Source organism: Rhinolophus hipposideros (assembly GCF_964194185.1).
Source record: "Rhinolophus hipposideros genome assembly, chromosome: 23".
NCBI classification, from domain to species: Eukaryota; Metazoa; Chordata; class Mammalia; order Chiroptera; family Rhinolophidae; genus Rhinolophus; species Rhinolophus hipposideros.
Window position 1 is genome coordinate 43,952,305 of NC_138069.1, and position 26,842 is coordinate 43,979,146.

At 57.1% G+C, this 26,842-nt stretch overlaps 1 protein-coding gene across 3 annotated transcripts; it reads right to left on the reverse strand.

The window, feature by feature from the left end:
- Nucleotides 1-5,855: 5,855 nt before the first annotated feature.
- Nucleotides 5,856-26,532, reverse strand: AMZ1 (archaelysin family metallopeptidase 1). 3 transcript variants are annotated; one of them, XM_081034866.1, is made up of 6 exons: nt 14,969-15,774; nt 14,293-14,460; nt 10,456-10,584; nt 10,009-10,181; nt 9,416-9,592; nt 5,856-7,107 (listed from the first exon to the last, which is right to left on the reverse strand). In XM_081034866.1, exons 1-6 carry the CDS (start codon nt 15,270-15,272, stop codon nt 6,583-6,585), a joined length of 1,476 nt encoding a protein of 491 aa, XP_080890992.1. In that variant the 5' UTR covers nt 15,273-15,774; the 3' UTR covers nt 5,856-6,582. The 3 variants fall into 3 exon arrangements, with proteins under 3 accessions (XP_080890992.1, XP_080890991.1, XP_080890993.1); XM_081034865.1 differs by lacking the exons at nt 14,293-14,460; nt 14,969-15,774 and adding an exon at nt 20,725-26,532; XM_081034867.1 differs by lacking the exon at nt 10,009-10,181 and having other exon boundaries at nt 6,839-7,107.
- Between the last annotated feature and the right edge of the window lie 310 nt (nt 26,533-26,842).

Genomic DNA, 26,842 nt, shown 5'->3' on the forward strand with positions numbered 1-26,842 from the left:
TAGCACGCATGCCATGTGCTGAGGCCACTGAGCAGTCAGGTGAGTGGGTTGTGACCATCTCGGGCTCTCCTTCGTCCTGTCCCCACCTGTCCTCTCAGATGCCGGCTCCCGCAGCCAGTCTCATGGACTACCCAGTGTTTATTCCACAGACTCGGTCGTTTTCCAACTTAGTGACCATTACAAGTCCAGACCTGTAGCATGGGTGAAATATAAGAAAGCGGCTGAGTGGCAATGCTGACCTATAGTCCAGGTAGAAAAAATTCTATAGGTGATATTAGTATAAGTAGAAGTGATGCCCCCTCCCAAAAAAAAAAACAACTAGCCTTTTTGTTGTATCACATCAAACGTATCAAAACCTTGACCCTGGGAAACACAGAAACGGAATACGCATCTATGAAGTGACTCAGTTTGGTAAATAAGGTATTTTTACAACCTCCAGCAGAATGACCTGAATATGAGAGGAGCTTAGAGAGCGTGCAGATAAGTGAGCTGAGACTCCAACCTGTTCACTTCAGCAAGGCTCAGTCTCCAGGAGACCCTTGTGTGGAGAGCAGCACAACATCCGTTTCTAGAAAGTGCCTCGCTGGGAAAGCTGCCCCACACAGTGACAGCGCCAGCAGCCTTGGTAGTGGGTTCCAGCGGGCCCCGTGGGGATTCTGTATTAAATACACAAGATGAATCCTGTTTTCAGTTAGACTTCTAGAATTTCATCCTCTTCCCTGAAGGTTTTTTTCTTAACTCAGGCTTATAGCATGTATTAATTTTGAGAATGAAAATGTCTGAGCATTACAGAAAACGTGAATCTCACAGAATCTATTCTGTGTATCAGTCATCTGCAATCTCAGTACTGAGACGCTGACAGGCAGCTGTGTGTTTCCACTTGGCTTCTGGACTTTTGAAAAGGACCAGTGCCACTCAGGCCATCCATTGCAGTCGTCACTGAAGCTCCGTGACTATGATGCAGTTGCTGCCACACAGGCCTGCTGGGGCTCATGCCACGAGGCCGAGGAGTCTCTGCGGCCCAGGATAGTCCCCAGCCTTCCTTAGGCTGCGCTCCTGCTCTGAGTCTGCGACGTGCTGGGGTTGTGCTAACAAGCTTGCATCAAGCAGCCACTTCGAGGAGAAGAGGACAGCGAGGGGCCGGCCGAAGGACGGGAAGAAAGGAGGTGAGTCACCATGCTGACCTCTGCCTCCCGCACGAGCCCCATGGGCCTCAGGTGTGAGGGTGGCAGCAGGGTGCCACTCTCCCCACCGCCAGGGTGTCTCCCGTGGAGCACTCAGGAACCGCCCAGGCCATTCCCAGCAGATGCCGAGGCTTCATGCCACGGACATAAGAGACGCGTCTTTGTTTACCCCTCATCCTACACTTTTTCCTGCTTGTGGCTTGAGGGCAGGTGGACGGAGCCCCTGTGTGTTCCTGCCTGTGACGCGAAGGGGCTCCTTTCTACGCACTGGGTCCCGGCTCAGCCCCCTGGTTTCTGTGACTCCCCTGTTTAACCACGAGGGCCAAGCTTCCCCCCCGACAGGCTGAGACAGGGAACAGGTGCTGAGAGAAGGTGTGACCATGGGTGCTGCCCACCCAGCTGCCCCCGGCCACATGCCTCAGCTGCTCCAACAGCTCCTCCTGGTGACAGGCCGAGTGGCAGTGACACTCCATTCAGAACTTGACATTTTAGACAGTGGCAAGAAACAGTGAGAATAAATCACCTTTTGTTGCTAAAAGTCTGAGTGTAGGGAAGCGGGCTGCCTGGCAGCTCCAGACCAGATCAAGACCGCCTGGGAGCCTTCTGCTCTCTTTGATCTGTGTCCACGTGGCAGGTGAGTATGCGCCTACGTGGTGAGCGAACACGGCTTCCTGAGCCCCCGATCGTGGGCCAGTGAGAGACCCATTAAACAAGTGTGGGTGCATAAAGCACATAGCTCGGTACTGAGAATGTCAGTGAAACCAACAGGAAAGCGTGTTGGCCTTGGCCGAGAAGTGACATTGAAGCTGCTCTGGGCAGGGGAGCAGGGGCCTGGCCAGAGCCTGTGAGGGGAATGGGGCCCCCTGAGGAAGAGGGGCAAGAGCCCCGGTGACTCCAGGCCAGACCCAGCTTAATACGACAAGTGTCGTGATTAAAATGGTTAGGTCACGGCCATTTGGGGCTCTCCGTGGAACCAGGTGGACTTTGTGTCATCTCACAGGTGGCAGGAAGGACACTGCATGGTCTTGCACATGCTCACAGGGATGATCGCTTTTGTGGCCAAGGGGGCAGGGCAGTTGCCTCTTTTTGTTTGTTTTAACTTTATTGGGGAATATTGGGGAACAATGTGTTTCTCGAGGGCCCATCAGCTCCAAGTCATTGTCCTTCAATCTAGTTGTGGAGGGCGCAGCTCAGCTCCAAGTCCAGTTGCTGTTTTCAATCTTTAGTTGCAGGGGGCGCAGCCCACCCTCCCATGTGGGAATTGAGCCGGCAACCTTGTTAAGAGCTCACACTCGAACCAGCTGAGCCATCCGGACGCCCCTCCGGGCGCTCAGCGGCAGCTCATTGTCTTCAGTCTAGTGGAGGGCGCAGCTCACTGGCCCATGTGGGAATCGAACCGGCAGCCCTGTTGTTCAGGGCTTGCGCTCTGACCAGCTGAGCCATCATGCCGCCCCTCAGTTGCCTCTTTGATGAGCGAGTGTTGGGTCACCCCTAGTCATCATGGAGGTGGGTGGATTGGACTAAATACATAGTGGCCCCAGGACATTTCTTGGAAATTGCTTTTTAAAATAACGCCTGACATAAGCTTGTTTTCATTTGCCCCTTCACCCAAGAAGCTGAGTTTAAAAGTAAACCTGTTATTCTGGGTCCTCCTTAATGAAGGTGCTGCCAGACGGTTCTGGAAGGGGTAGGGGTCTGTCGGCCATTCCTCCAGCAACTCTCAAAGTCATGGTTCTTTATGGCAAAGCAGGGGCATTTCCTGGGTTGCTCTGCAGTGTGAGGGTTCCCGGCCTGTCATTCTGAGGGCCACAGATTGACAGTTTCCTTGAAGCCGGCTTCCTTTGTGTTCAGTAACCCCCCCACACACACAGGGAGCAGGACCAAGCCGGGTCGATTGGAGACCCGAGCAGGGGAGCAGGCTGGGGTGGGGGGCAGGCGCCAAGAGCACAGGCCCCACTGACAGGCAGGCTGAGGCGGCCACAGCTCCTGTTCTTGAGCTGCCTCCCTCGGGAAGCCCTGGTCCTCCATCCTCACAGGATGCAAATATTCCTCCTGTGGACGCACCCTCTACACAAACCAGCCCCAGCAGCCCCGGCCTCTGTTTACATTGGCGTCAAAGGCATCGTGCCGCCCACCCAGACCTGGGCCCTCCAAGGAGTCTTGAGTGAAGGTGTCCCCCAGACCCCAGGCAGAGCAGGGCTCCAGCCCCCGAGTGCCTCCTTCCTGCTCCGACTTCCCAGCGTGCTTCCCTGAGACACGGAACCCCGGGATCTGCACTTCAGCCCCACAGCTTGGCAGCCTGGGTTCAGTGTGGGCTTCCTCGGCCGCAGCTCAGGAGGGGACATCTGCCCGGGAAGGGGGACGTTCCCAGGCCTCAGGACCGCTCAGAGGTGGCATTTGTCTGCAGAAAGAGCTGTCCTGTCCTGCAGGGATGTGGGCCCAGCAGCCGCCCTGCTTGCCGGGGCTGGACAGCGGCTCCTTGTGGCCCCGTGCGGGACCTTCCATGTGTGTGTGAGTCCCCGGAGTGCTATAGCCTCTCCTTTGAACTTGGTGGGATCTAAATTTGGACTCCTAGCTGTAACATTAGCTGCTTGGCTAAGGCAGTGTGTGTTTATTTTTTTCCTTGAAGCGCTTTTGGAGATTCCTTTCCTCCCAGAAAGGTCTGAATCAGCTGTCCCATGGGACAGTATTAGGAGGACCACATCCCTCCTCCCAGCCCCACACTGAATACGTCGGGGCGGCAGCAGGGTCTTGGGCTAAACTCACTTTCATCAGGATTTACATGAGGTGGGGGAGGGGAAGAAGGTTCTGGATGATTCTCCTCTCATCTAATGATGAGTTTGAGCCTTGGGGAGGAAAAGGGAGAAATGATAGGCCAGGAAGAAAGAACGTGGGGCTGTCGGAGAGGACTTGCCACCTTAGATTGGGACCTCGTTTCTCATCCCCCTCATCAAAATGCAGTTGGCATGTGAGTGTCTAAGCTCTGGGAGGCCCCTGTAGCCTTCACCCGCCTCACAGACGAACAGCAGTGGATGAGGTGGTGACCCCGGAGTATTTTTAGCTGCGTTCAAGCCACTCCGCCTGGGTGCCCTGAGCTGGGTGAGTTCTTGGCAGGGAACATCAGCAAGCTTGGAGGTTTGTCCTCTGAATCTCGGGATCTCTGGACAGATAAGGAGTCGAGAAAACAGTTGACTTAGTGCATTTACAAAAAGAACCTCTGTTCCTAAAAGTTTTCTTTTCAGTATGTCCCTCCCAGCAGTTATCTCAGAGAATCATACTCCATCTGCAGCTGGTGAGGGCCATGGAGGGAGGTTCTTGTCAGTGGTTTGTCCCTTCCCACTTCAGAGTGCTTTTTTGCGACACTCGTGACAGTTGAGAGCCAAAGGCCATGGGCACAGATAGACGGTACGTGTCCCCTGAGCTCCCTCCCTCTCTGCCTGAGCCAGGCTGTGTGTCTCCGTCACCTCTGTTAATCTTACATAATTCCAGTAATTAACCTTTTTGGAAACAGCAGGAAACTGGAGAACAGGTGAGATTACCCTTTTTCCCCAAAACTAAGACCTAGTTCTAAGGACCATCAGCTCTAAAGCGTCTTTGGGAGCAAAAATGAATATAAGACCTGGTATTATATTATATCATATCACATTATATTATATAATATCCGGTCTTGTATTACAGTAAAATAAGACCGGGTCTTATATTAATTTTTGCTCCAACAGACGCATTAGAGCTGATGGTCTGGCTAGGTCTTATTTTTGGGGAAACACAGTTTGTGGCAGGTGTCATGGCCAGTCCAAGCAGTCGCAATGACATGGGCAGGTTTTTCCTAAGTGTTTTCCCATCCTGCCTGTCCTTCAACACCCTTGCCAGCCTCCCGCGAACCTGGGTGGGCTTCTCGACCACCTTAGTAGAGGGCTGTGGAAATGAGGCTCCGGGACTTTTGAGGCCCAGTCATGAAAGGCTGCACCTCTTCGGCCTGTCTCTCGGATTCCCGCCTTTCAAGCCATCCGCCAACCGTCAGGAAGCTGGGCCATGTGGACAGGCCTGAGGCCTCAGCCCTGGCCGAGCGCCCAGCCTGGAGGCACAACCTCTGGCCAGGCTCTGCCTGCATCGCAGAGCCCCCAGCTAAATAGACTGTTGGGGTGGTTTGTCACGGCCATAGACACCCCCCCAACCGCCAGGCCCTGACCGCCTGTTCCCATGTCACATTCTCAGCAGGTCGGCCCGGCTCATTTCTGCTGAGCCAGCTCGTCATCTCCCTTCTTCTCATCAGTGACCTCTGGGTCACTGTGCTGCCTCTGTGAAGCCATGCAGAAGAGAAGTGGGGACCAAAGAACTGCATCTTTGCTTCACTGAGGCCAGTATGTACTTACCCTGTGCGTCTTTCCAGGACGGGTCCTGGGCTCCTGCCTGCTGTCATAAGGAGGCTTCAGGCTGCCTTGCGTCGGTGGGCACCTCCTACTTCTACATTTATATTTTGTACTATTTTTCATAGAAGGCTCCAAAACTGTATAAGCTACCCACAAATGTGTGAGCTACCCCTTTCCAGATGGGAAAAGTAGCTGTGACCCACTCATCACGCCATAGGAATTCTGTCGGGACCAGAAGGTTCTCAGCCTGGGACTCTTGCAATGCAGGCAGATGGGGGCACTGATAGTGAAAACGGTCCAGTCACCAGGAAAACAATCAAATGTATATGTACATAAAAGCTTCAAATGACGGCAGCAAAATTTGACAAAGATTAAAGGGAGGCTAACATAGTTCTGTCAGTTGCCGAGAAAACAACGTCTAGAACGAAACAAAAAGAAATCAGGACAGACAGAGGCATGAGGAACACTTAACTGGCCAGATCCCGGGTCACCTTTGTCAGACACTGTCCCAAGAAGCAACTGCCTGTTTCACCAGCAAGTTACTGCAGGCGGGGCCCTGCCCTGCCCACCTTCCCACCTGCAACACTCAAAAGAAGTAGCAGAGTTCCGTCGCACACCCTCCAGTGGATGGTGGCTATCCAGAACTTTCTCGGAGACGCCGCATGAAGGCCCTAAGGACCAGACTGCTGTCAGCAGGCAGAAGGCACCCCTTTGTGGGGGGACATTGGAGGTGGAAACAACGCCCCCGCTTCCCTCGAGGGGAGATCCCGGCTATGGGCCTTGGGAGCCAAGTTGGCAATAGAGCGGCCCCTGCCTCCTTCCGCCCATGGTGACGTCCAGGCTGGGGTGGGATGTGGGAGCAAGTGGTCAGTAGGACACAGGGAGAGCCGTCTGAAGCCAGATTTTCCTCAGCTTCCCTAGAGACACAGCCCCGTGACCGGGGGACCCACAGCGCCCTAGGTCACTGGACGGTGACAGGCATTGGCGTCCTAGGGAAAGGCAGACATTGCACAGGACACAGCACTGGGCTAATTGTCCTCGGCCTTCCAACGACAGGGAGAAGCGTCCACTCTGGACAATTGGCGCGTGCTCAGCCTCTTCCTCAGGGAGGACAGCTTATCCCCCAGGACCTTCCGCAGCCCTGCACCGTGTCTGCCACAGGCCAGGTCCCGCCGCACAGCCGGGAGCCTCCCCATGAACATCTCCCAACGAGCCAGCGCGTCCACAGCTCTGTCCACCCGTGCCAGCTCCTCCTCTGTCACCTCCTTCTCCAGGGCCCGGATGCATGTCACCAGCCACCGGCTGTGCTCTGCAATGGCCTCCGAGGCCGCCAGGGAGTCCAGCCTGTCCTGGGGCTCCAGCTGTGCCGAGAAGGTGTGGGTCCCTGCGTTGGGAGGGAGGGGCTCGGACAGGCTGATGCCAGGCTCCGAGTCGCTGTCACAGCACAGGCCCGAGTCTGCGCTGCACGGGGAGCTTTCCTCCAACACAGACGGCTCCCCCGCCTGCTGGCCAGGCAGCATCCCCGCCACCGCTTGTGTCCAGGCGTGCAGTCTCTGTGAGGGAGAGACACCGGCAGTTTTCTCTGCTCACTTAGCTAAGGGGACGCCACTGTCCCCAGCTACCCAGGCACATGGTGGGCTCGTGACGCAGAGTCCTGACAAGCACTTTCTGAGACGAGCCAGACGCAGCAGATCGCAGGAGCCCACTCGCAGACTCGGGCCTCGCAAGCCTGCTGCTCAACCGCCATCAATCAAAGTTAAATTACACAGAGTTTATAATTCAACTTTCAAATTATATTAAAAGCAAAGGGAATAAATGCCCCAAACTCCAATCACTTCCTCGTTTCCATTGCACTTTCCTCTGACCACTGCTCTGGGTTGTCCCTGCCTCTCTGTGTGGTGACCACACCAATGCACTGCTCTGCCCAAAGCTGCCGTCAGTGACAGCGGAAACCGGCCTTGGTGACAGTAATCACACCATGGAAACTGGCAGCCTCCACGAATCAAGGCTTTGTGTTTACAGCTGTCACCAGCACAGGACCAGCAGGTGCGAACAGACAGCAGAGACACCTTTCCTATCCAGGTCCTCGGTCATCACTATCACTACCAGAGTCCTCAGGAGCTGACCCAATGGCCAGGACTGACCAGGGCTCTGGGGACCACGCAGGCAGCTCCCCTCCTACAGCCTGGAAGGCCAGGGTCCTGCTGGGCCTCCCCCTCCTCCGAGGGGCATGGCTGTGACAGCCGCCCTCGTCCCCATTCGGAGGTGGAGTACCCCTTCTTCCTCAGAGCTCCTCCAGTCACATGGATGGGGCTTCCGAGGGGGAAAGGGAGTGGGCCTGACATTTCAGGGAGTTCTCTGGGTGGAAAGGAGGGGCTATCCTCCAGGGCGGTCCAGAGGCTTCCCTGGGTCAGAGGTCAGGGATGTAAGGGCAGGGCATACAAGGCCTGGATGTTCGTGTCAGGTGGATGAACAAGACCCGAGGAAGGACAGAAATGAGAATCCAGCCCTTTCTCAGACCTGAGGCTGACCTTGTTTACCTCACATGAGCCGAGAGGATCACAAGCCACTTCCTTCTGACACTGCACTGGTGACAACAGACAGCCTTGGCTGGACACCAATGACCGTGCCCATTCCAACCTCACGAGGACCCCTGTTAGCTCCTCTGCAGCTGAGACTCGAGGACCCGCTGCCTCCCTGCAGCCCTCCACCTTGGGTTCCCCACTCCAACAGGCAGGCCACTTCCTCCACGCTCCTTGTATTCTGTTCCCCATGGAGCCGTGCAAGGAGGCAGCCTGTGACCTGGAAATGCCCGGCCCCTTAGTTCAGAGGGTATCAAAGTGGGGGCCCCGAGCACAGCAGCGCCTGGGAACCTGTTAGAAATGCAAGTCCTCATTGGGCCCAGAGGCGCCGAGTCTGAGAGCCCCGCACCTGAGATCAGCACTGCGACCATCACCGAAACCTGGACCATCACCAAAACCTGGACCGTCCCCGAAACCTGGACCGGCACCGAACCCTGGACCGTCCCCGAAACCTGGACCGTCCCGAAACCTGGACCGTCAGCGAAACCCACACTTTGAGACCCAGCTGCCTGTCTCCAAGAGGAACAGACGGGCTTCCAGAACCTCAAATACAGTGGCATTCATTTAAAGCTTTTGGCTTAAAATTTTTGGTTTTAAAATTAATCCGAAGCTACTTGATAGGCCTTTGCCTTTATTTTAAAATCAGTGTGTTCCTCCAAAGGTGGGTTTAAAGAGAAAGAGAAATACCCACTGCCTTTGAACTATGAACTCAGAGTAAACTTGCTGAGTCCGTAACCTATGAAACCCGTCACAGGCTATGGCTTCAACCTGCAGCGGAGGGGCTGACTCACTGCCTGGGGCCGCGGGTCCCTGTGCCGCCAGGAGAGGGCGGCGTGGCCACGCTGGCTCGGCCGCGGGGCGGCAGGGGCAGGGGCAGGAGCGCCTGCTCTGCTGTCCGCTCAGTCTGGTTCGGCTTCCTCCCCAGGGGCCTGCCCTTCCTCGGGGCGGCAGTGAGCATGCAGAGAAAAGGCTGCGTGCGGGGGACCACACCATCCCGTGTGAGCTGAGCGCCAGGACAGGTTCCTGCACTGAGCAGTGCTCCGTGGACCTAGCTCTTGTCGACGGAAACAAGCCATTGCCCCTCGTCCCTCCTGCACCCAGTGCTACCTGCCCCGGCCTAAGGACGCTGCGTGCTGCCGGTGAGGCCAGTAACTCCCAGAGAGTTTGACAGAGTGACAGCTCCCAACCCCCACCCCAGCACACAAATCTACAAACGACACCCCTCCGTTCCCGCTGACGCCCTGGGGTGCCCACTCTGCAGGCCAGGAGCCCAGCTCACCTTGTACCTCTCCACCAGCTTGAAGCCCAGGATGTGCTGCAGCTTCCACAGGCAGATGGGACACAGGTCCAGGGGCCGTCGCAGGGCCTCGTCCAGGCTGCGCACCCCCTGCATGAGGCAGCGTAGCCAGCGGCAGCTCCCCAGGCCAAGTAGGTGGCAGAGCTCGTGGCATGTGACCTGAGGGAGAAGGCCCCCACTGTCCCTGCAGCCGTGACCCCTACCACCCAGGGCAGCCCCTCCCGCCCCCACACTGCCCACACAGGGCACCGATGACAGCTCTGGGCTGCAGGGACGCAGGCAATCTGGTGTGGAGCTTGAAGGCCGACAGACGGGTTCAAATCCCAACCCTGCCACTTCACAGCTGTGTGACCTTGGGCAAAGGACTTGGTGTCCCTGAAGTGAACGATCTCCCTCATCATTGGGAGGACCAGACAGTGTAAGTGGCTGCACACAGGGCCCCACAGCTGTCCGCTCGAGTCCTCCTATGTGATCCCTGGAACTCTCCAGCACCCCAGGCCTCCGCTGGGGCCGTTCCTTGCCCCCATCTCCTCCCACCACTGTGCAGCACCCCTGCACCCATCCTCCAGGCCCACCTTGCAGCACTGGACCATCGCCAGGGCGCTGAAGCATAGGGTCCGGCCTTCGTCCCGCAGGGTGGTGGTCTTGGGGTCGTCTGCCACCACCTGTGCCCTGGCCAGGTCCAAGGTGCTGGGCCTCACCTTCAGGAGCTCCCCCAAGAACCGGGCAAAGCTGCAGACGCCCACCTCTGGGGAGGGGGCAGTGAGAAGGGGCTCCAGGGGCAGCCTTGGCCTCAGGAGCCCACGGGCAAAGTCACCCAGGTCCTGAAGGCCCGGCCCTGCCAGCATGTCCATGTGACAACGACCAAGGGGCAGAGTTGCAGCCTGAGGGGCTTGGACGGGAGCTGTAAGTTCAAGAGCAGCTGTTTCCATGCACACGCGTTCCCCAGGATGGGGCTCTCGGGTGACAGCCAGGAGGGGTTCGACGCCCTCGCCTGAGCCCAGGGTGGGATGTCAGCTCACCGTGCCCCGGGAGGAACGCGCCAAAGGTGAAGCTCCAGGCCTCGCAGGGGTACAGGTCGGACAGCGTCAGGCTCAGCATGCACAGCGCGTCTCCCGGTTTGCTGTTCTTCAGGAAGTCCAGGATGCCCTCTGGGATGGGTGGCAGAGGGATGTGAGGAGGAGGCCACGACGCTGTGTCCCAGCCCCGGCCCACAGCGGACACTCTGTCACCCATCTTCCTCTGCCTCAGACCAGCCCTTCCCAAAGTGGGACACGAGCTAGTGACACTGTGAGAAGCAGTCACTGAGCAGCCAGGCAGCGCAGTGTGGAGTGGGGACCACCGGCCTGGGCCTCGGGGTCTCCATGTCCCAAGTTGTTAGGAGAGCCGGGTGGACGAGGTGTGTCCAGGATGCCCAGTGCCATCAGAGTGAGGACACCTGAGAGACCACAGGCCATCGAGTCTGGTGTTCAGAGGGACAGCGCCACCGCAGCCACGCGGTAGGGGGCGAGCTGCCTGGCCAGCTGACTGACAGCCCCAGAGACAGCCACGTCCTGGACAGTGGTCCCTCGTACGCCGGAACGGACTTTGTGATGACAGTAAAGGCCTTAAAATGGGAAAGTTATTCTGGATCATCCAGGCGGAGTCAAGGACAGCACCCGGGTCCTGGTAAGAGGGAGGCAGGAGGCCAGAGCTCTGAGGGAGCTACGCTGTCCACTGTGAAGGCAGAGGGCAGGGCTCAGCCACGAGCCGAGGTGCAGGGGTCCCTTGACTCTCCCCAGAGCCTGCCGACCCCTGGATTGTGGTGCCCAGAACCGTATGACAACGAATGTCCTTTAGCCCTCTGTTTGCGGTGACTTGTGACAGCAGCAGAAGGCACTGATACAGCTCCCAGGAGTGTGGGTGCAGCTAGACAGGCCGAGGCCGGGGGACTGAGCATGGAGCAAGGGGCAGTGAGGAGGAGCCCAGAGCGGACTGGCCAGTGCGGGCGACACCGGAATAGGGTCTCAGAGCGATGGAGCAAGGAGGGCGAGAAAGCCATGCAACCCAGAGAAAAGGCGAGAGACGTGTTCCAAGGGCTTTAGATACAGCAACGAGCGTGTGGGCAGCGTGGTGTGGATGGAAATACCAGCAGCTTGCAGAGGTCCGCTGGCATGGGTGGGGGCCAGGTGGGGGTGTGGAAGCAGGGCGGCCTGCTGCAGGGCGGGGAGCGAGTCCCCTTTGTACTTCCTCTGCCAAAAGGAAGCAAGGTCAACATTGGAAAGGAGCAGGAGGAGCTGTGAGCGGCAGGGGCTCGGACCCCCTTGGGCTCATGGTCACACATGTGAGAGACCCCTCACAGCCGCCATGCAGATGGGAGTTGGCCTGCCCAGGTGTGCACAGGACGGGGAAGAGGGCAGGAGGTATTATGATGAAGCAACTCGAGCCCAGAGGACAGGAGGCAGATCGGGGCTGAAGAAGGGGGGTGCCTGATGGACAAAGCCTGTTAGCCAGGGAGGTAACCACACAGGTGAGCTGGGCAGTCAGGGAGGCCTGGTGACTGAGACACTAAAACCCTGATGGCGGGCAACACGGCCACACACCCTCAGCCATGCCGTCCAGAGGAGTACAGAGGAGTTGAATGTGCACTTGAATTCTAAATTTTAGTGATTTTAAAGTAAAATAGATCAAATTGATTTTACTAATACTTCATTTAACCTAAAGTAGCCAAAATATTATTTTAACATGTAATCAAATATTTAAAAATTAAAAGCTTGTTTGCACTGCTTTTCATATTGAATCTTTAGCCCCATGTGCACGTTGCACTTAATGCACAGTTCGTGTCACCAGCCACAGTTTGTGTTCAGTAGCCACACGTGGCCAGTGGCTACTGCCCTGGACAGCACAGGTCTAGGCTGTGACCTTGGAAATGAGTGGCTGAGGTCGTGAAAGAAAGGCCAAGGAATTTTAGCCCTTAAGGTGATGATGATGATAGTTATAGGTTGAATCGTGTCCCCCAAAATACATATTGAAGTCCTCATTTCCTGTACCTGAAACGTGACCCTGTATGACAGGATCTTTGCAAATGTAATCGAGTTAAGGGGGGGTCCCTACCGTGGCCCTGATCCAGTAAGTCTGTGTCCTTATAAGAAGAGGAGACACACAGGGAAGAAACGATGTGATCCTGGGGGCTGAGACTGGAGTGATTGACCTACAAGCTGGGAACCCTAGGACTCCCGGGGCCTCCAGAAGCTGGAGAGGCAGAAAGGACCCCCCCTGGAGCCTTCAGAGAGAGGACGGCCATGCTCACACCTTGGTCTCAGACTCGGGCCTCGAGCCTCTGAGACAATACATTTCCGTTGTTTGAAGCCACCCAGCCTGTGGCATGTTGTCACGAGCCCCAGGAAACCAGTAGAGTGATCTAAAGCAAGCCGATCTGACCGAATTTAACCCAGCATAACCTCTGGGATGTACCTACTTGTTGACCCTTCCAGACTCCGTGCAGCCCCTGAAGTGTGGGTCAGGGGCAGCCGTTGGCTTACTCGGCAGTGGGGGTAAAAAGCATGGAGGCAACACTGGTACCTCGTACTCTCCTGGGGCAGCTAGGACGGACACTTGGCGTCTCCTGAGTCTGTCAGACGCACGAGTCAGGTGGAAGCAACAGCAGGCATGATGGCACTGCATGCGGGGAGGACAAGAGGGGTGGGGAGGCTGGGGGCCAACAGGCAGGGAGTCCCAGGACCTGCATCTGGGCACGAGCCATGACCCGCCATTGCTCTCTGGGCCACACTCCAGACCCTCGGGGACAGGGGAAGGCTGTGCCAGTGAGCAGGAGGGGTCTCAGAGTGACCAAACCTGAAGCCTGGGACATAGAAAGGAACATGCCACCATCAGATGGCACCCATCCCAGCCAGGAGGCCCCTGTTAACCCTGAAACATAAACTCCTGTCTGGAGAAAAGTCACATCATCCCAGGCCTCGATTCCTCAAAAGTTAAACAGTAAGTTCTCCAGCTAACGACCAAAAACGAGACGCGCAGTGAGGCAGAGACGGCAGGCAGGCACCAGCGTGCCAAACAGGAATCACCCAACACAGGACGAAAAGCATTGTGTTCGTGGATGGAAATACTGACCTCAGACATTTTAGCAGGGAACTGGAAACCATAAAAAAGGGACGTTGTTAATTGGAAAAAGAATCCAGTGGAAAGTAGAGAACTGAAAAACTATGGTAACGGAAATTAGGAACTCAACAGGTGGTATAATAGCAGATTGGGTGAAGCTAAAGAGAATAAGTGGAGGAGGGTTGCTCATGGACAAAACGCAGGAAAGAGAAGGTAAAGAGGCGAGAAGGTAGAGAGGCGAGCAGGAAGGACTGGCAGGAAGCCACGGGTGCAGGCAGTGTGTGGAGGCTGAGCATCTCCCACGACAGAGGAAACCATCAGTCCACTCGCCCCAGCCAATCTGCGACCTCCCTCACCTTGAGTCTGGGTCTCATGCTCCTGAGTGCCCAGCCCACCTGTGCTACTCAAGCCAGCTCCTTTTCTCCAGCTGCCAGCGCCCCAGGGATTGGAGGGGAGGGGGCTCTTTTAGACAGGACGCTGGAGAGAGACCTTGGAAGGCCTGACCCAAGCCTGCTTCCGGGCTCTGTGTGCCCTGGAGTTTCCTAGCAGACACTGGGCTGTACGGGCGAGTCTGCACACACTTCTGGGTGGGGAGGCAGCACTCATCTTAATCCTCCTGTTCAAAAGGCTGGGAAATAGACGTTTCCGACCAAGAAGAGGGGTGGACAATCCTTCCTTCTCCTGGGCTCCTTCCTCCCACCTTTGCCTTCCGGAAAAGGCCTTCTGACAAGTGGGGTGGGAGGAGCCTGCACCACACTCACCTGTGTGCAGCTGCAGCCTGTCAGAGTCCTGACTGGGCCGCGACGAGCAGCGGATGGACGCGGCTGGCACGGAGGGCAGGCACCTGACCTGTAGGCCCAGGAAGAAGGCCTCCGTGCAGCTCTGCAGGGAGGCCCGCAGGGCGCTGCACACCAGCCCCTCACCCAGATCTGGGGGCAGAGCAGACCCGTCTGCCTGCCTACCCATCAGAGCTGCCGCCCGGGGTGCACTCAGGGGTCCCCCGCTGGCCCCACCTACTCCCCAGAGCCCTCCCCCAGGGTGCCCAGCACCCCAGAATCCCACCCCAGCACCAGCTTCTAGGCCAAAAAGGCTGACATGGACCTGCCTTTACAGACTGGTGAGTCAGGCACAGAAATGAGACATTAAAGCACATTTTTAAAAGGTCAAAAAATAAGGAGGAAAGTGGAAGAAAGGCCAATGCCCAGGTGAAAGACGAGTAACCACAATCGCAGTTGGACAGGAGGCCCCCAATCCCTGGCCCACCAGCACCATATTTCAGGCCCCGCCTGGGGTCCAAGTAGACACCCCGTGCTCAGTTCACGCCCTTGTCTCCACAGTGGGGTCCTGATGGCTCCAGGACACGCCCTCCAGCTCTTTACCCAGCTGTGTGCCCCCAGCCCTCTGGGACACTGGGTACATGCCCCCCAAGCCTGGTACCGATCGGTTGTAGGTAGATATGCTTCTGAGTGGGGCCCCGCCTCCTGGTCAGCAGGGCAGCATGGAAGGTCTCAAAGTCCTCAGGGGCCTCGGGGCGGCTGAGAAGCCAGTCAAAGGCCATGTGGATGAACGGGGTGCAAAACAGGGTCCTCTGGGGACTGTAGGCCTCGGCCAGGAAGAGCCTTTCAGCCGGGGAGAAGGCAGACATGTAGAGCTGCTGCAGGGCTGGGTCTGTGGACACCAGGGCGTCCTTCAGGGCCCGGGGGCCGAGACTGAACTCCTGGGCTGGCCGGCACTGCAGCATGGCGGGCCTGGCCACTCAGGAGGGGTGGAGCTGCTGCAGCCCATGAACCCCCAGGGGACAGGGACAGCCACGATCTCGTCTAGAAGCTTCCCGAGGGCTCCCTGCAGATGAACACTGGGAGCCGGCTCTGCCTGGCGTTGGGCCTTCTCAGCAACAGCGAAGGGTGGCGTGGACACCTCTCGCCCGTCGGTGCCCTGCAAGGGACACGCATGCTGAGCGCACAGGCCTGTTCTCAGATAGGGGTAAGGGGCCTCGTGGGGCTGTCAGAGGGAGCCTGGGCCCCCAGGACACTGCACTTCCACCCAGCAGAGCCAAAGGATGCCGTTTTATTTCATCCCCCTCTGGCAGGCTGGGTCCTTCACCAGCACCCAGTATGGAAAGGGTCCTTCCCCACAGCAGGGACACATGTTTCCCCAGAACGTGGCTCGGCCACAAGCCCTGCGGGAACCCCACAGAGGGGCTCACAAGCCTGGTGACAACAGCAGCCCAACACCCACTGCCCCCCAACTTTGTCCGAGCCCCAGCAGGAATACCACCCAGCCCCCCCACCCCCAGGCAGGACACTGGCTGCTCCAGGACCTCTGTGATCACCGACTGCACACCACCACCCACGGCCCCCCGCACCTCGGATCCCAGCCACAAGCTTTCCTGGCAGGGCCCATGTGTCCAAGACAGGCAGCCATAATCCCCGAGTCCACGTGGCTAGGCTGACCAGCCAGACAAGCGTATGTGGGAGGAAGACAGCCCCCATGGTGCCCAGACCCAGAAGTTTCCTGGGCACTCCCTAGGGGCGGGCACACATGCCAACCATGGAACGCTATAAATGGAGAGATACACAAAGCAAGAAAGAGCCCTTTAACTGTTGGGATAGACCAGGCAGGAGAGGAGCTGCCGGGGAGGGACAGATGGGCTGGGAGTGCGGTGATAAAGTCACCTTACAAACTGGAATTCTCCTTCTGAATTGGGCGTGGGGACTGGCGTATTGTGTGTGGGACAGAAACACCCTGTAAACCTACCAGTGAATGGCTGGCTCTGGTCACAGAGCCTGCTGTGGACTCTGTGTTATGTCTCGGTCCAAAGACACATGATCGGCAGGGGTCCTAGATGGGGTGGGGGATCCTCAAGGGACAGAGAAGAAGGGGTGAGGAAAGAACAAGCTGGAAACCAGGGAAAAGAGGATGCAGAAATCAAAGTGCAGAGAGAAGGGAGCTCAGAAGGAGAGAAGAGTGCGTGGCTGGTTCTTGATTTAGAAAATCAAGCCAGACATGCAAAACCTCTCTGCAGAGTAGAGAGTGAGGCCTCCCAGCCGGAGCTGGAAAGCAGGACTGGGCCTTGTTTCTGTGCGTACAAGGGAGAAAATAGCCACACTCCCTCAGCTAACCGCAATTTAAAACGTGCATCCGGAAAATCACTATATATGCACGTGTGCATGTATGTGTGTCCATGTGTGTATGTAAATATATATACATAGATACATACAGAGAGGGAGATTTGGTGTATATAATTCATCAACTCTCCTTTGGAAAACTAGCTATAACTTTTTGCAGAGGATATTGTATATATATATATGGGTATACATACGCAGTTTTCCAGAATTAAGAGCAGCTGGCTTCCATAAGGGGAGGGCCAGGATTGAATGCCCACTGAGATCCGTCCCAACACAGAGAGCTAGGTTTTTCTTTCTGCATATAATTCTTTTTTACAAATTTAATTTGTGCCATCATATCCTTTTGACTTAGTACATTATGAGTATGTTCCCAAATCCTTAAACACTCTATAAAAAAATGGTACACAACCCTGTGTTTCCATTTCCTTGATAGATTCCCAGAAGAGAAGCTATTCTGTGCAGATGTTTAAGGAATCTTGATCTGTATCATCAAACTGCTTTCCAGAAAGGTCATGCCAACTTACAACCCCTTCAGCCCCTGAAATTCTTCGTAGTCAGTCAACAGCAAATAAAAATAATCACCAAGAGCACTGAATCCCCACCATGTTCCAGGCGGGGATTCATCGCTCTGGGATATGTGTCTAGTCCCGCCGGGCGTCATGGGGTGTGGAGGCAGGACCCCCTGCTTTCCTAGCCCAGAGCTCACTGGACCGAGCAAAAAGGAGGAGGTGCCCAGAGCCTGCCCGACGTCCACCCTGCCCCCAGAGCTGCCATAAGCACCTGACACCCGTGCACCTCACCAGCCTATTTTTGTGTCTGGATGCAGGTGACGTGACCCCCGCAAATGCTCCTGGCTCCTCTGAGACTTTCCACTCACCAACAGCCTCACGGCACCGAGCTGGAGTGAGAGGCCTAACCACCACCAACAGTCACCTCTAAATTTTCCCCTAGTATCATAGCTGCCTGGGAACTACTATTTCTGTAACTCAGAGTAGCCTACAAATTGTGTGTTTGGACACCAGAAGGGTCGATGTCACAGCTTTCTAAAGCAGAAGAAAACAAGACGGGCCGATGTCCTCAGGTGGCCTGAACCAGCCCCAGGCGACACCCTCGTCACAGGCCACTGTCCCGTGAACCCCAAGATGGCTTTGCGTCCAACACCTTTTCTGAACTCACAACCAGCTGAAACGTAGCCAGGATTCATTGATCTTATAGCCAAGGGGACAGGCTCCGAGAGGGAGGCCACATGCCCAGGGTTGCACAGCTCGCCAGAATTCAGACATGGTTCTCCTGACTCCCAGGACAGTTGTCCTCATTTGCAGGAGCTCCTCCTGTCAACACCCACTCCCCTTACCACCTCCCAGACCCACTCGGGCTCCACTGCCAGCAAACACCTCTAACCCAGGCCAAGCCTCGGGAAATGAGAAATACCTTTTTACCAGAAGTTCAAGGACCCTGCCACATCCATCCCAGGTCTGACTTGGACCCAAACTGTAAACCTCAGGCTCATCTCAGCAGTTCAGAGAGAACCAAATCACGTGGCACGGGAAGGGCCACAGCAGGCAGCTTCTCCAGGGCGCGAGAAGGCTCGTGCAGGGGAACCAGTGACTACAGACCCTGCGACGGAAGGACCCCGGACACGGCAGCATCTGCAAAGGAGGCGGCCAGGAGCCAGCGCTGCAGTGCTCTGGTCGTACGGTCCCCTGTACTGACAACCCTGGGACCCCCAAGAGCTCCTGTCTATGTGGGTTCTATCTCCCAATACTCACTGTTCGGAACTTAAAACCGAGAAGTATGTGAAACACAAGAACACAGTCCTGCCTCCGTCAGCATCACACTCGTGGGCAAATAACGTCTCAGGACAGTGACAATGGTTCTGACTTCACGGGTCCACTGCAGGGTCCCCGGGACACACCTGGAGAACACTGTTTCCTTTCGGCACCCTCCTCCTGGGACAGCTGTTTGCACACCTACGAGCTCCACGGAGAGCACGTGTGTGCTTGGAACATCCACATAGGACACCCACCCAGAGAAACCCCACAACGCCCTGCCCCAGCTCACAGCCTCTGGCCACAGCCGCCTGAGAAGTGCCGAGAGCAGGGAAGAGTGGCCAGGCCCACACTGGACAGGCGTGGGCTGGTGGCTCAGACCCAGCACAAGGCTGTTGGAGCCTCTCTGTCCTTCCACACGGGTCCTACTCTCTCTGGGGTCCAGACGTGGCCGTCTGTCTGCCCGGACAGCATTTCCTCTCAAGAAGCCTGTGTAGCCTCATTCATCTTTCTGGGTCACTCCCGCCTGACCTTTCTATTCTGCTAGGTCATTCATTTCTGCACAAGATGACTCGACACGCAGAAGCTGGCCGGGTGCCACGGGAGGGAGCCACAGTCAGGGCCAGCCCTCTCCACTATTCGCCAACCTGCTAATCTTGGCAATGGTGGGTGCTTGGAAGGGAACCCTCCAACATCAGGCTGCCGGCTGTCCTTTGGGCTCTGCCACTGCCCGTCGCTCTCCTCTGCCTATCACTGCAGGACAGCACTAACGAGCACGCAACACCTGCCATGCACCTGAGCTCCACTGCACTGGCTCATTCCAGCCCCACAACCCTGTGACGTTTCAGGCGCTATTTCAGGTCACATGGCTGGGCAGTAACTGGCCCCCATTGCAAAGCCATGACTCACACGGGAGCCCAAACTCTTAATATGCTAACGGGGTTTCAGAAGCAGAGAAGGTCTAACTGTCGAGGTGGGACAGCAGTGACGTCTCTGCCCTGCCCTACGATACTGGGGCCACTGCCAAACTTTTCAGCCAGCCAGCCCTTCCTCTGGGGAGTCTGCAGCCTCCTCTCTCAGCCTGTTTTGCCCAAAAGCCGGGAAAGGGCATGTCCTGGCCACTTCCTCCCCCAGGAAGGGTCTGCCAGCAGGAAGGCCAGGTTGAGGAGTCAGGCAAGCAAGGGTGGGTTGTCTCCGGCCTGGAGCCTGGACCCTAGTTCCCCCATCTGCCCGGACAGATGCCCCAGCCTTTGGGCAAGAAAGGACGCTCTGATTCTTGTCACTGAGTACGCTTTACAAAACATGCCAGCAGCTGCATGGAGCTATTCATTAGCTGTCTGCCGGAACCTTCCAGACCTACTGATTTGCCCCTCGCAGAAAGAACCCCTCGCAGTGCAGACCTGCGCTGTACAGGGTTTGAGGTTAAAACACTTCTCAGAAGCCTTCCATTTGCTAGGAGGGGCAAGGAGGGTTCAGACCACAGCGCACAGGTCCCCTCGGCCTCCTGGCTTCCTGTTGAGGCTGCTGTCACTGGTGGGCACCAACTCCACTCCTGACACTGTTTCTTCCCTGTGAGAGGCAGGGAAAGACCCCCATGCGCCCTTCTTCCAGCGCGCTCCGGACACACCAGAGGCTGGAGAGCAGCCCTCCAGGAGCCTCCAGGCTCCAGGGGACCCCCGTCCGCCCCCCAGCTGGCCCAGGCCAGGAAATGCCTTCTTGCCGCCTGCCTGGGCTCTCCCACTGCCTGTCGGCTCCCAGCGCCCGAACAGCAAACAGCACCCCGGCGCCCTTTCCCGGAAAGCGGGTGGCCCCCGCGGTCGCTGAGCCCCCCCCTCCCCCCGCCTGTTCTGGGCTCCCCTACCCCCCCCCAGAGGTCGGGTCGGCCTGGAAGCCCCATCCCTGGAGCTGAGCGCAGCGCTGCCCCAAGCCTTCCTGCTGCCCCGGCGCGCCCGCGTTTCCCTCCGGCCTCGTGCAGCGGCTCGTTCCCGCCGCCGGGCGTCCTCGGGGCCGCGCGGCGCGACCTGCGCTGTGACCGAGGCTCCCGCCCGGACCCTGCGCGTCCGGCTGGGGGTGCCGGCGCCGCCCACCAGCACAGCGGCGGCCCCGGTCGGTCCCGGCCGGTCCCCGCGTCCCCGGGCCCCGCTGCTCCCGCGGCGCGCCCCACCCCCACCCACCCCCACCCCCACCCCCACCCCCCTCGCAGCCCGGATCCTCCCGGCGCCCCTGCGTCCCGGCTCCGCGGGTCCCCACTGCGCCCCCTCGGTGCTCCCACGCCCCGCTCCCCGCGTGCCCCTACCTCGCCGCAGCCCCACGCGCCCGCAGAGGCAGCGAGGGCCGAGCACAGCGTGGACACTTGGCGTGGGCCCCGAAAATCGAGGAGGTCCCGGCGTGACGTCAGCACGGAGCGGCAGGGACCGAGGCGCGACCGCGAGGCACGTGTGAGGCCGCCGGGCAGGCGAGGGGGCCACGTCCCTGCCGGAGTCGCCGCGGGCGCGCGCAGACCTGGCCTGTGCTGACTTCCTGCACAGGGTGGGGCGCACCTGGTGCCCCACAAATACCTGGGGGGCGGGGTGGAGCCCGGGTCTTGGAGCCCAAGCCCAGCGGGTGGCAGAGCCCAGGCGGAAGGGCCAGGCGAGGCCCGGTGAGCTCCGGAGCAGGCACTGGCGCCGGGGTCTCCCCGTAACGGGGGCGCAGCGCCGACGTGGGGCGCGCAGCCGGCCGGTCAGCACGGCCCGGGAGCTCCCGCTCCGCCGTGTAACACGCCCGTGACGTGACGCAGCGGCCTTTCCGTCCTGACCGCCCGCCGGGAGCCCCACCAGGTGGGCCGCGAGCTCGCTGCGTGTCCGTCCACTCAGCCCGGTGTCCGGGGACAGCTCCGTGCAGGGGGCAGCGTGCATGTCTGTATGCGGGCCCAGACAGGAGGGCGTCCTGGGGGCTTCCTTGGACGAGGCCGTGCAGCGGAGGAGCGGGGCACAGTCCGGGGGAGGCCCAGACTGCCCTCAGGACTCGGGGTGTGACAGGAGGAGCGAGCGCGGGCGGTAGCTCAGGGGTGCAGAGGGGGAATGTCCCAGGATTGGGGGAGCGGCTGCCCTCGCCCCTGGGCGGAGACGGCCCATTCCACTGCCCAGCAAACCCGCACCCATGGAGAATCCTGATGAGGGGGCGCAGCTTTCCCGGGTGGCCGGGCCGCTGGCAAGCAGCGCTGCCCTTTGCTCTCAGCCCCTTCCCAGCCTGGTGCTGGAATCCAGTGGGAGTCCTCTGACTGTCTCCCTGCCACCACAGTTGGGAGGGACCCTGAGGGACAGCCCTGGCACTGCGTTCCCAGGGGTGAGGCGACAGGCTCCCTTCTGGGGTCTGGGACTCCTGGCCCCCCCCAGCCCAGGGGCTACAGGCCCATAGGCTCCGTACACTGGGCCCTGCTCCTCTGGGCTGTACCTCAGCCAGAGACGAGAAAGTGCTGTGTTCCCGGGACCCTCCCCCAGGCCCAGGGACACCAGGCCGCCTTCCTGACAGCCCACTTCCCAGGACCTGAGGCTGGTGCAGTGCCCATCGCCCCCTGGGAAGCACAAGGATGACGGAAACTTAAGTCACTGTAACTGGAAGTAGACTGGGCGGCAGGCAGGGCGATTTCGCCCTGGTTTCCTGTCTGTGGGACCCAGACAGAGGTGTTAGCTGACGCAGCCACACTAGCTCTGGGTTACGACTCAGGAGGCACAGTGAACAGGTGAGATGGGGACAGGCACCCGGGCCGTGCCCAAAGTCACCTGGGTGGCCAGGAAGAATCTCCACCTCCTGGCACCTCTAGCTGTGTTGGGGTCCACCTCCCAGCAGAAGCCCCCACGCCCCTGCACTTTGGGAAGCTCAGGAGCCCCTCCCCGGCAATCCACCGTGCTGGGGCTGGGCGGTTGCCAGCTTCCAGGTCTCTCATTTTACTCCCCAGGGGTCCTGTCTAGGGCCAGTGGGCTGGGGGAGTTCGCTTGAGGGAAGGAGGGGCTCAGTCTCCACACACACCTTGCATGAGGGCCACCTTTTCTCCTGTGTCCAGGTCACCATGGCTGGTCAGTGGCCTCCTGCCAGAGGCCAGGAGGGTGGCACCCCCACACTGCCCACAGCTATGAGTGTGCCAGGACCCTGTGCCACTACCCCACGGAGCAGGGGACTCCAAGTTCAGGGAGGAGCCCAGCCATGAAGGTGGTATTACCACTCCCACATGGAGACTCCCCAAGCTGCCCTTTTCCTTTGCAAACTTTTATGATAAGTACTTCCTTTGAGCAAGTGTTGCTCCTGCTGAGTGCAGCTACCAGGCAGCCGTCCACCCTGTCCTCCTGGCCTCATTCTGGAGAAATGCCCCCATGGATGGCTGAGAGATTTGTCACCATCGTCCCCAGAACTGCAAGGGACAGGGAATGATGCTTATACCAGCAGATGTCCACTGTAAAGATTTGGAAAATTCTGACAAATAAAAACAAAAAGAAGACCCCATAATGTGACCATAAAGGGGGAATCTCTCAGCGTTTTGTCAGACGACCTTCAGATAACCTTTTTCTTCCCTATTTAAGTATGTTTTTAAGGGACTTGCACTACAGCCTCTGTCCTGCTGGCACTTCTCTCGAGACACCCTTCCTGTCCAGAGTCAGCAGTCGGCACACGCACTGGTCTGCGCCGTGTTTTGCTTCATGGATGAATCACCTGGTTTGGGACATGTAGATTTTTCCCAGTTTCTGACTGTTTTGCTCAGTATCTCACTGTGATAGTCTTGTTCCCATAAGCCTTTGTTGCCCAGGTACCCAATCGTCGCACTATTGGGATAAATTCCTACAAGCGGATTCTGGCTCACAATCCTACTTTTGACGTGAGTCGCTGCAAGGATTTTCTGGTTTGTTACCTGGGGACAGAGAACTGGAACCTAAGAAAAGCAACGTGTTCAGGCCTAGAACTAATAATACATGGAAGGTGTGGGGTACCCGCCTGGCTACCTGCCCGTCCCTGCCGTTCTGGCCAAGGCACAGAAACAATGGAAAGGAATTAGGTTGTCAAACCTGCGGCTGCCCTCAGAGAGCACGTGAAATTGGAAGTCCAGACGTACCCCCTGCTCATCCAGAAGGTCCTCGCCCTAAGACGGGGGAGCCCAGTGCCAGGCCCCCAAACAGAGCCAGCTGAGGCTTCAGGCAGCCGGCCCCGGTCAGCCCACCATCCCCTGCACATAGGACATATTCGGCTCAGACCCCAGGCGTCTCTTGTAAAGGCATCTCATTACAGCCAGTTCTAGAAATGGGCCGTGATGTAGGTTCCCTATCCTTTCAGCCAGATGGACAAGGGTGCCACCCCCACGGCTGACTAGGCAGATCCAGGTGGCCTGGAGAAGCCTCCTGCCCTCCCTGCACCTCAGCCTGCAGCCCCAGCCTCAGACACTGCAGGTGTTTAAGAATGGGCCAGGGTGCCAAGGACACCTGCTCCTGAGGTGTAGTGGCCTGGTCTTTCTGCTACTCCTCGAGTCTGGGTCCCTGGAGGTGCCTGCAGAAGAAATCCCACAGGGGGCTGGGGTCTTTGGAGAGAGCCTGCTAGGCTGGCCCCATCACATCTTCCAATAGGCACCACGGAGCTGCTGTTTTTTGCCTCTGCCTGCCAGCATGTTTGCCAAGTGGTTTCCATGGCGACACATCTTGGCTCAGACAAGAACAGACAGTTCAGCGAAGATGGTCCCAATGGAGGAGATGAGATTCGAGGTTTTTGGGCAGGCAGGGGTGGGGCTTCCATGAGTGCCAACAATGCCCCCACCCCAATCTATGCCTGCTCCCTGAGAAGGCGGCTCTGGGACTATTCCTCAGGGCCACCAGCTACAGGAGCTCACTTGTCATTCAGTCACTCAGCAAACCTTCTGTGCTGGCTGCAAAGCTGCCTGAGATTTGGGCTTGGCTCACACAGGGCTCAGTCCTGTCCTGAGACCACCACCCCTCTGAAGGCCAGTTCTGAGCTTAGGCCTCAAGGGCCAGGCATGCTTCTGCCTGCTGTCTTGGACTCCTGAGAAAACAGGCACGAGAATCAGCCCGGGCTGGTCTGCTACACAGGAGCAAACATGAAGCCTGGGCCATCCTAGCTGAGACCACCATCGACCAGCTAGCTCTCGCTGACCACAGATGCAGAGCAAGCCCAGAGCTACTGGCTGGCCCGACTTTAGAAACAGTGAAATGTTGTTTCAAGTCACTGCAACCGCAAAGGTTACTTGTTCCACAGCTGAGGCTGACTGACACAGCCTCTTTCAAGGGCCCTGGTCAGCAGCCACCCAACCTCACACAGTCCGCACATGCTGAATGCCCTACAAGCTCCCCAGAGGCCGAGTGTGGGCTATGCAGACCTACTATGTGCCAGCCTGTACCGGCATCTAGGGCTGGAGATGCATGTAGAAGGCCCTTCTCTGCCTCTAGGAGCCCCCAGCACTGAGAAGATGGCTTTACTGGTCCCAGCTTACAGGTGGGGGACGTCACTGACCTGCCCACAGCCTGGGACACAGGAGCAGGTGGGTGTGGCCACGGCACCCGGCTACACCAGCTTGCCGTTGTTTTTCTCCTCAAGGACACGTCTGGACACATTCACTTCCTGGGTAACTACATGTTGGGTCAATATTGGTGACCTTTCAGTCCCTATTCATTGAGGACTGTGGCTGTGTTACTGCCTGGGGGGGGGGGGGCTTGTATCTGAGTGCTGCAACTTTCCCCACTATCTTGTCAGCACTTCAGCGTTCCTGAACTGATGGTTTTGAGTATGTTACCCAGCATTTTTTATTGTTTGCTATGTGAGTTGGCCCACTTAATCTAGCCTGCTTTCGCTGGAAAGAAAAATCTGCTTAGCAACAGTGATGTTCGGCGGCAGCACCTTGATTGGGCGTACCAGCCAAAGTCCATTCTGATTGGCTGGTGGCCCTCTGTCCAGAGAGCATTTGCCCTTACCTGCCAATATCTACCTGTTCAGTGTCCTTGTGGGTGGGATAAGGGGAGAGAAGACAAGGCCAATCCTGCCCCAAGTGGGGAGCAAAGAGAGGACTCACCCCAATTGAAACTGAAACCCTGAAGGGCTGTGCTCTTGGGGAGGAATGATTCAGAATTAAACCTGCCCTAACCTCAGAGAACCGCAGCAGACTGGGTGGTAAGAGAAGCAAAATCAAAATGAAAAGCCGGTTCCTGAGACACCGGAGCTACAGACCTGCCTGTGCTGATTCAGGACCCCAGGATGTGCACCCAGGGGGCGGGTAGTGGGTCCTCCTCAGCTTCCAATCCCCACATTTGTTTCTCACAGGCAGTGAGCAGCCGTTCATGACCCAGACAGAGCCTTCGGAACAAGGCTGCAGCCCCTGAGCAGCTGTGTGGTGCAGCGGACAGGGGCGGCTCGGTCCGTTCACTCGGCCCTCTATCTCCCAGAACCTTCCGTCACCGGGCATGTCCCATGACGTCCGGACCACAGAATGTGCATGATGACATGGGACTTTTGGGTCTTGCCTGTAAAAACCTCTCCTGATTCTCCAAGCCCTTCTCATTTCTGGTTTTCAAATGTTGAAGGAGCTTGCGTACCTGAGACAAACCCCAGCTGGTCATGGTGTATAATTCTTTGTATACATTGTTGGATTCAAGTTGGTAATATTTTGGTGAGGATTTTTATACCTAGGTTCATGAGAGAGAATGTCTTTGTCTGGATTTGGTGTTGGGGAATGCTGGCCTCACAGAATGAGTCAGGAAATCCTCTGCTTCTGTCTTCTGGAAAAGACTGGAGAGAACTGCTATCATTTCTTCCTTAAATGTTTGGTAGAATCCACCAGTGAACCCACCTGGCCTAATGCTTTCTGTTTTGGGAGGTTATTAATTATTGATTCAATTTCTTTAATAGAAACAGGTCTATTCAAATTATGTTTCTTCTTGTGCGAGTTTTGGCAGACTGCGTCTTTCAGGGACCTGTTCCATTTCATCTATTATCAAATCTGTGGGCATACAGTTGTTCACAGTACTTACTATCCTTTCGATGTCCATGGGAATTGTAATGATGTCCCCTTTCATTTCTGATTTTAGTGATGTGTGTCCTCTTTTCTTAGGGAGAAAAGCCTGGCTACAAGCATATCAATTTTACTGATCATAGAATCAGCTTTTGGTTTAGATGATTTTCTCTATTGATTTCATTTTCTATTTAACCTGATTTCTGCTCTATTTTTTTCTTCTGCTCCCTTTGAATTTAATTTGCTCTTTTTTTCCCAGTTTCCTCAGGTGGAAGTTTATTGATTTTTAGATTTTGTCTTTCCTAAGAGACGCATTCAATGCTATAAGTTTCCCTCTAAGCACTGCTTCTGCTGCAGCCCACAAATTTTGCTGTATTTTCATTTAGTTCAAATATTTTTAAATTTCTCTTTCTTCTTTGTGCTGGGCACTTTA

Coding starts and splice junctions, on each gene's coding strand:
- AMZ1 (XM_081034865.1), bottom strand. CDS start 21,325: ATGCACGCTGCCCCCTGCACGGAGCTGTCCCCGGACACCGGGCTGAGT. Junction 10,585..20,724: donor GCGCGTGGGGCTGCGGCGAG/GTAGGGGCACGC, acceptor CACCCATCCCAG/AGGGCATCCTGGACTTCCTG. Junction 9,593..10,008: donor CGATGGTCCAGTGCTGCAAG/GTGGGCCTGGAG, acceptor CTTCTCCCTCAG/GTCACATGCCACGAGCTCTG.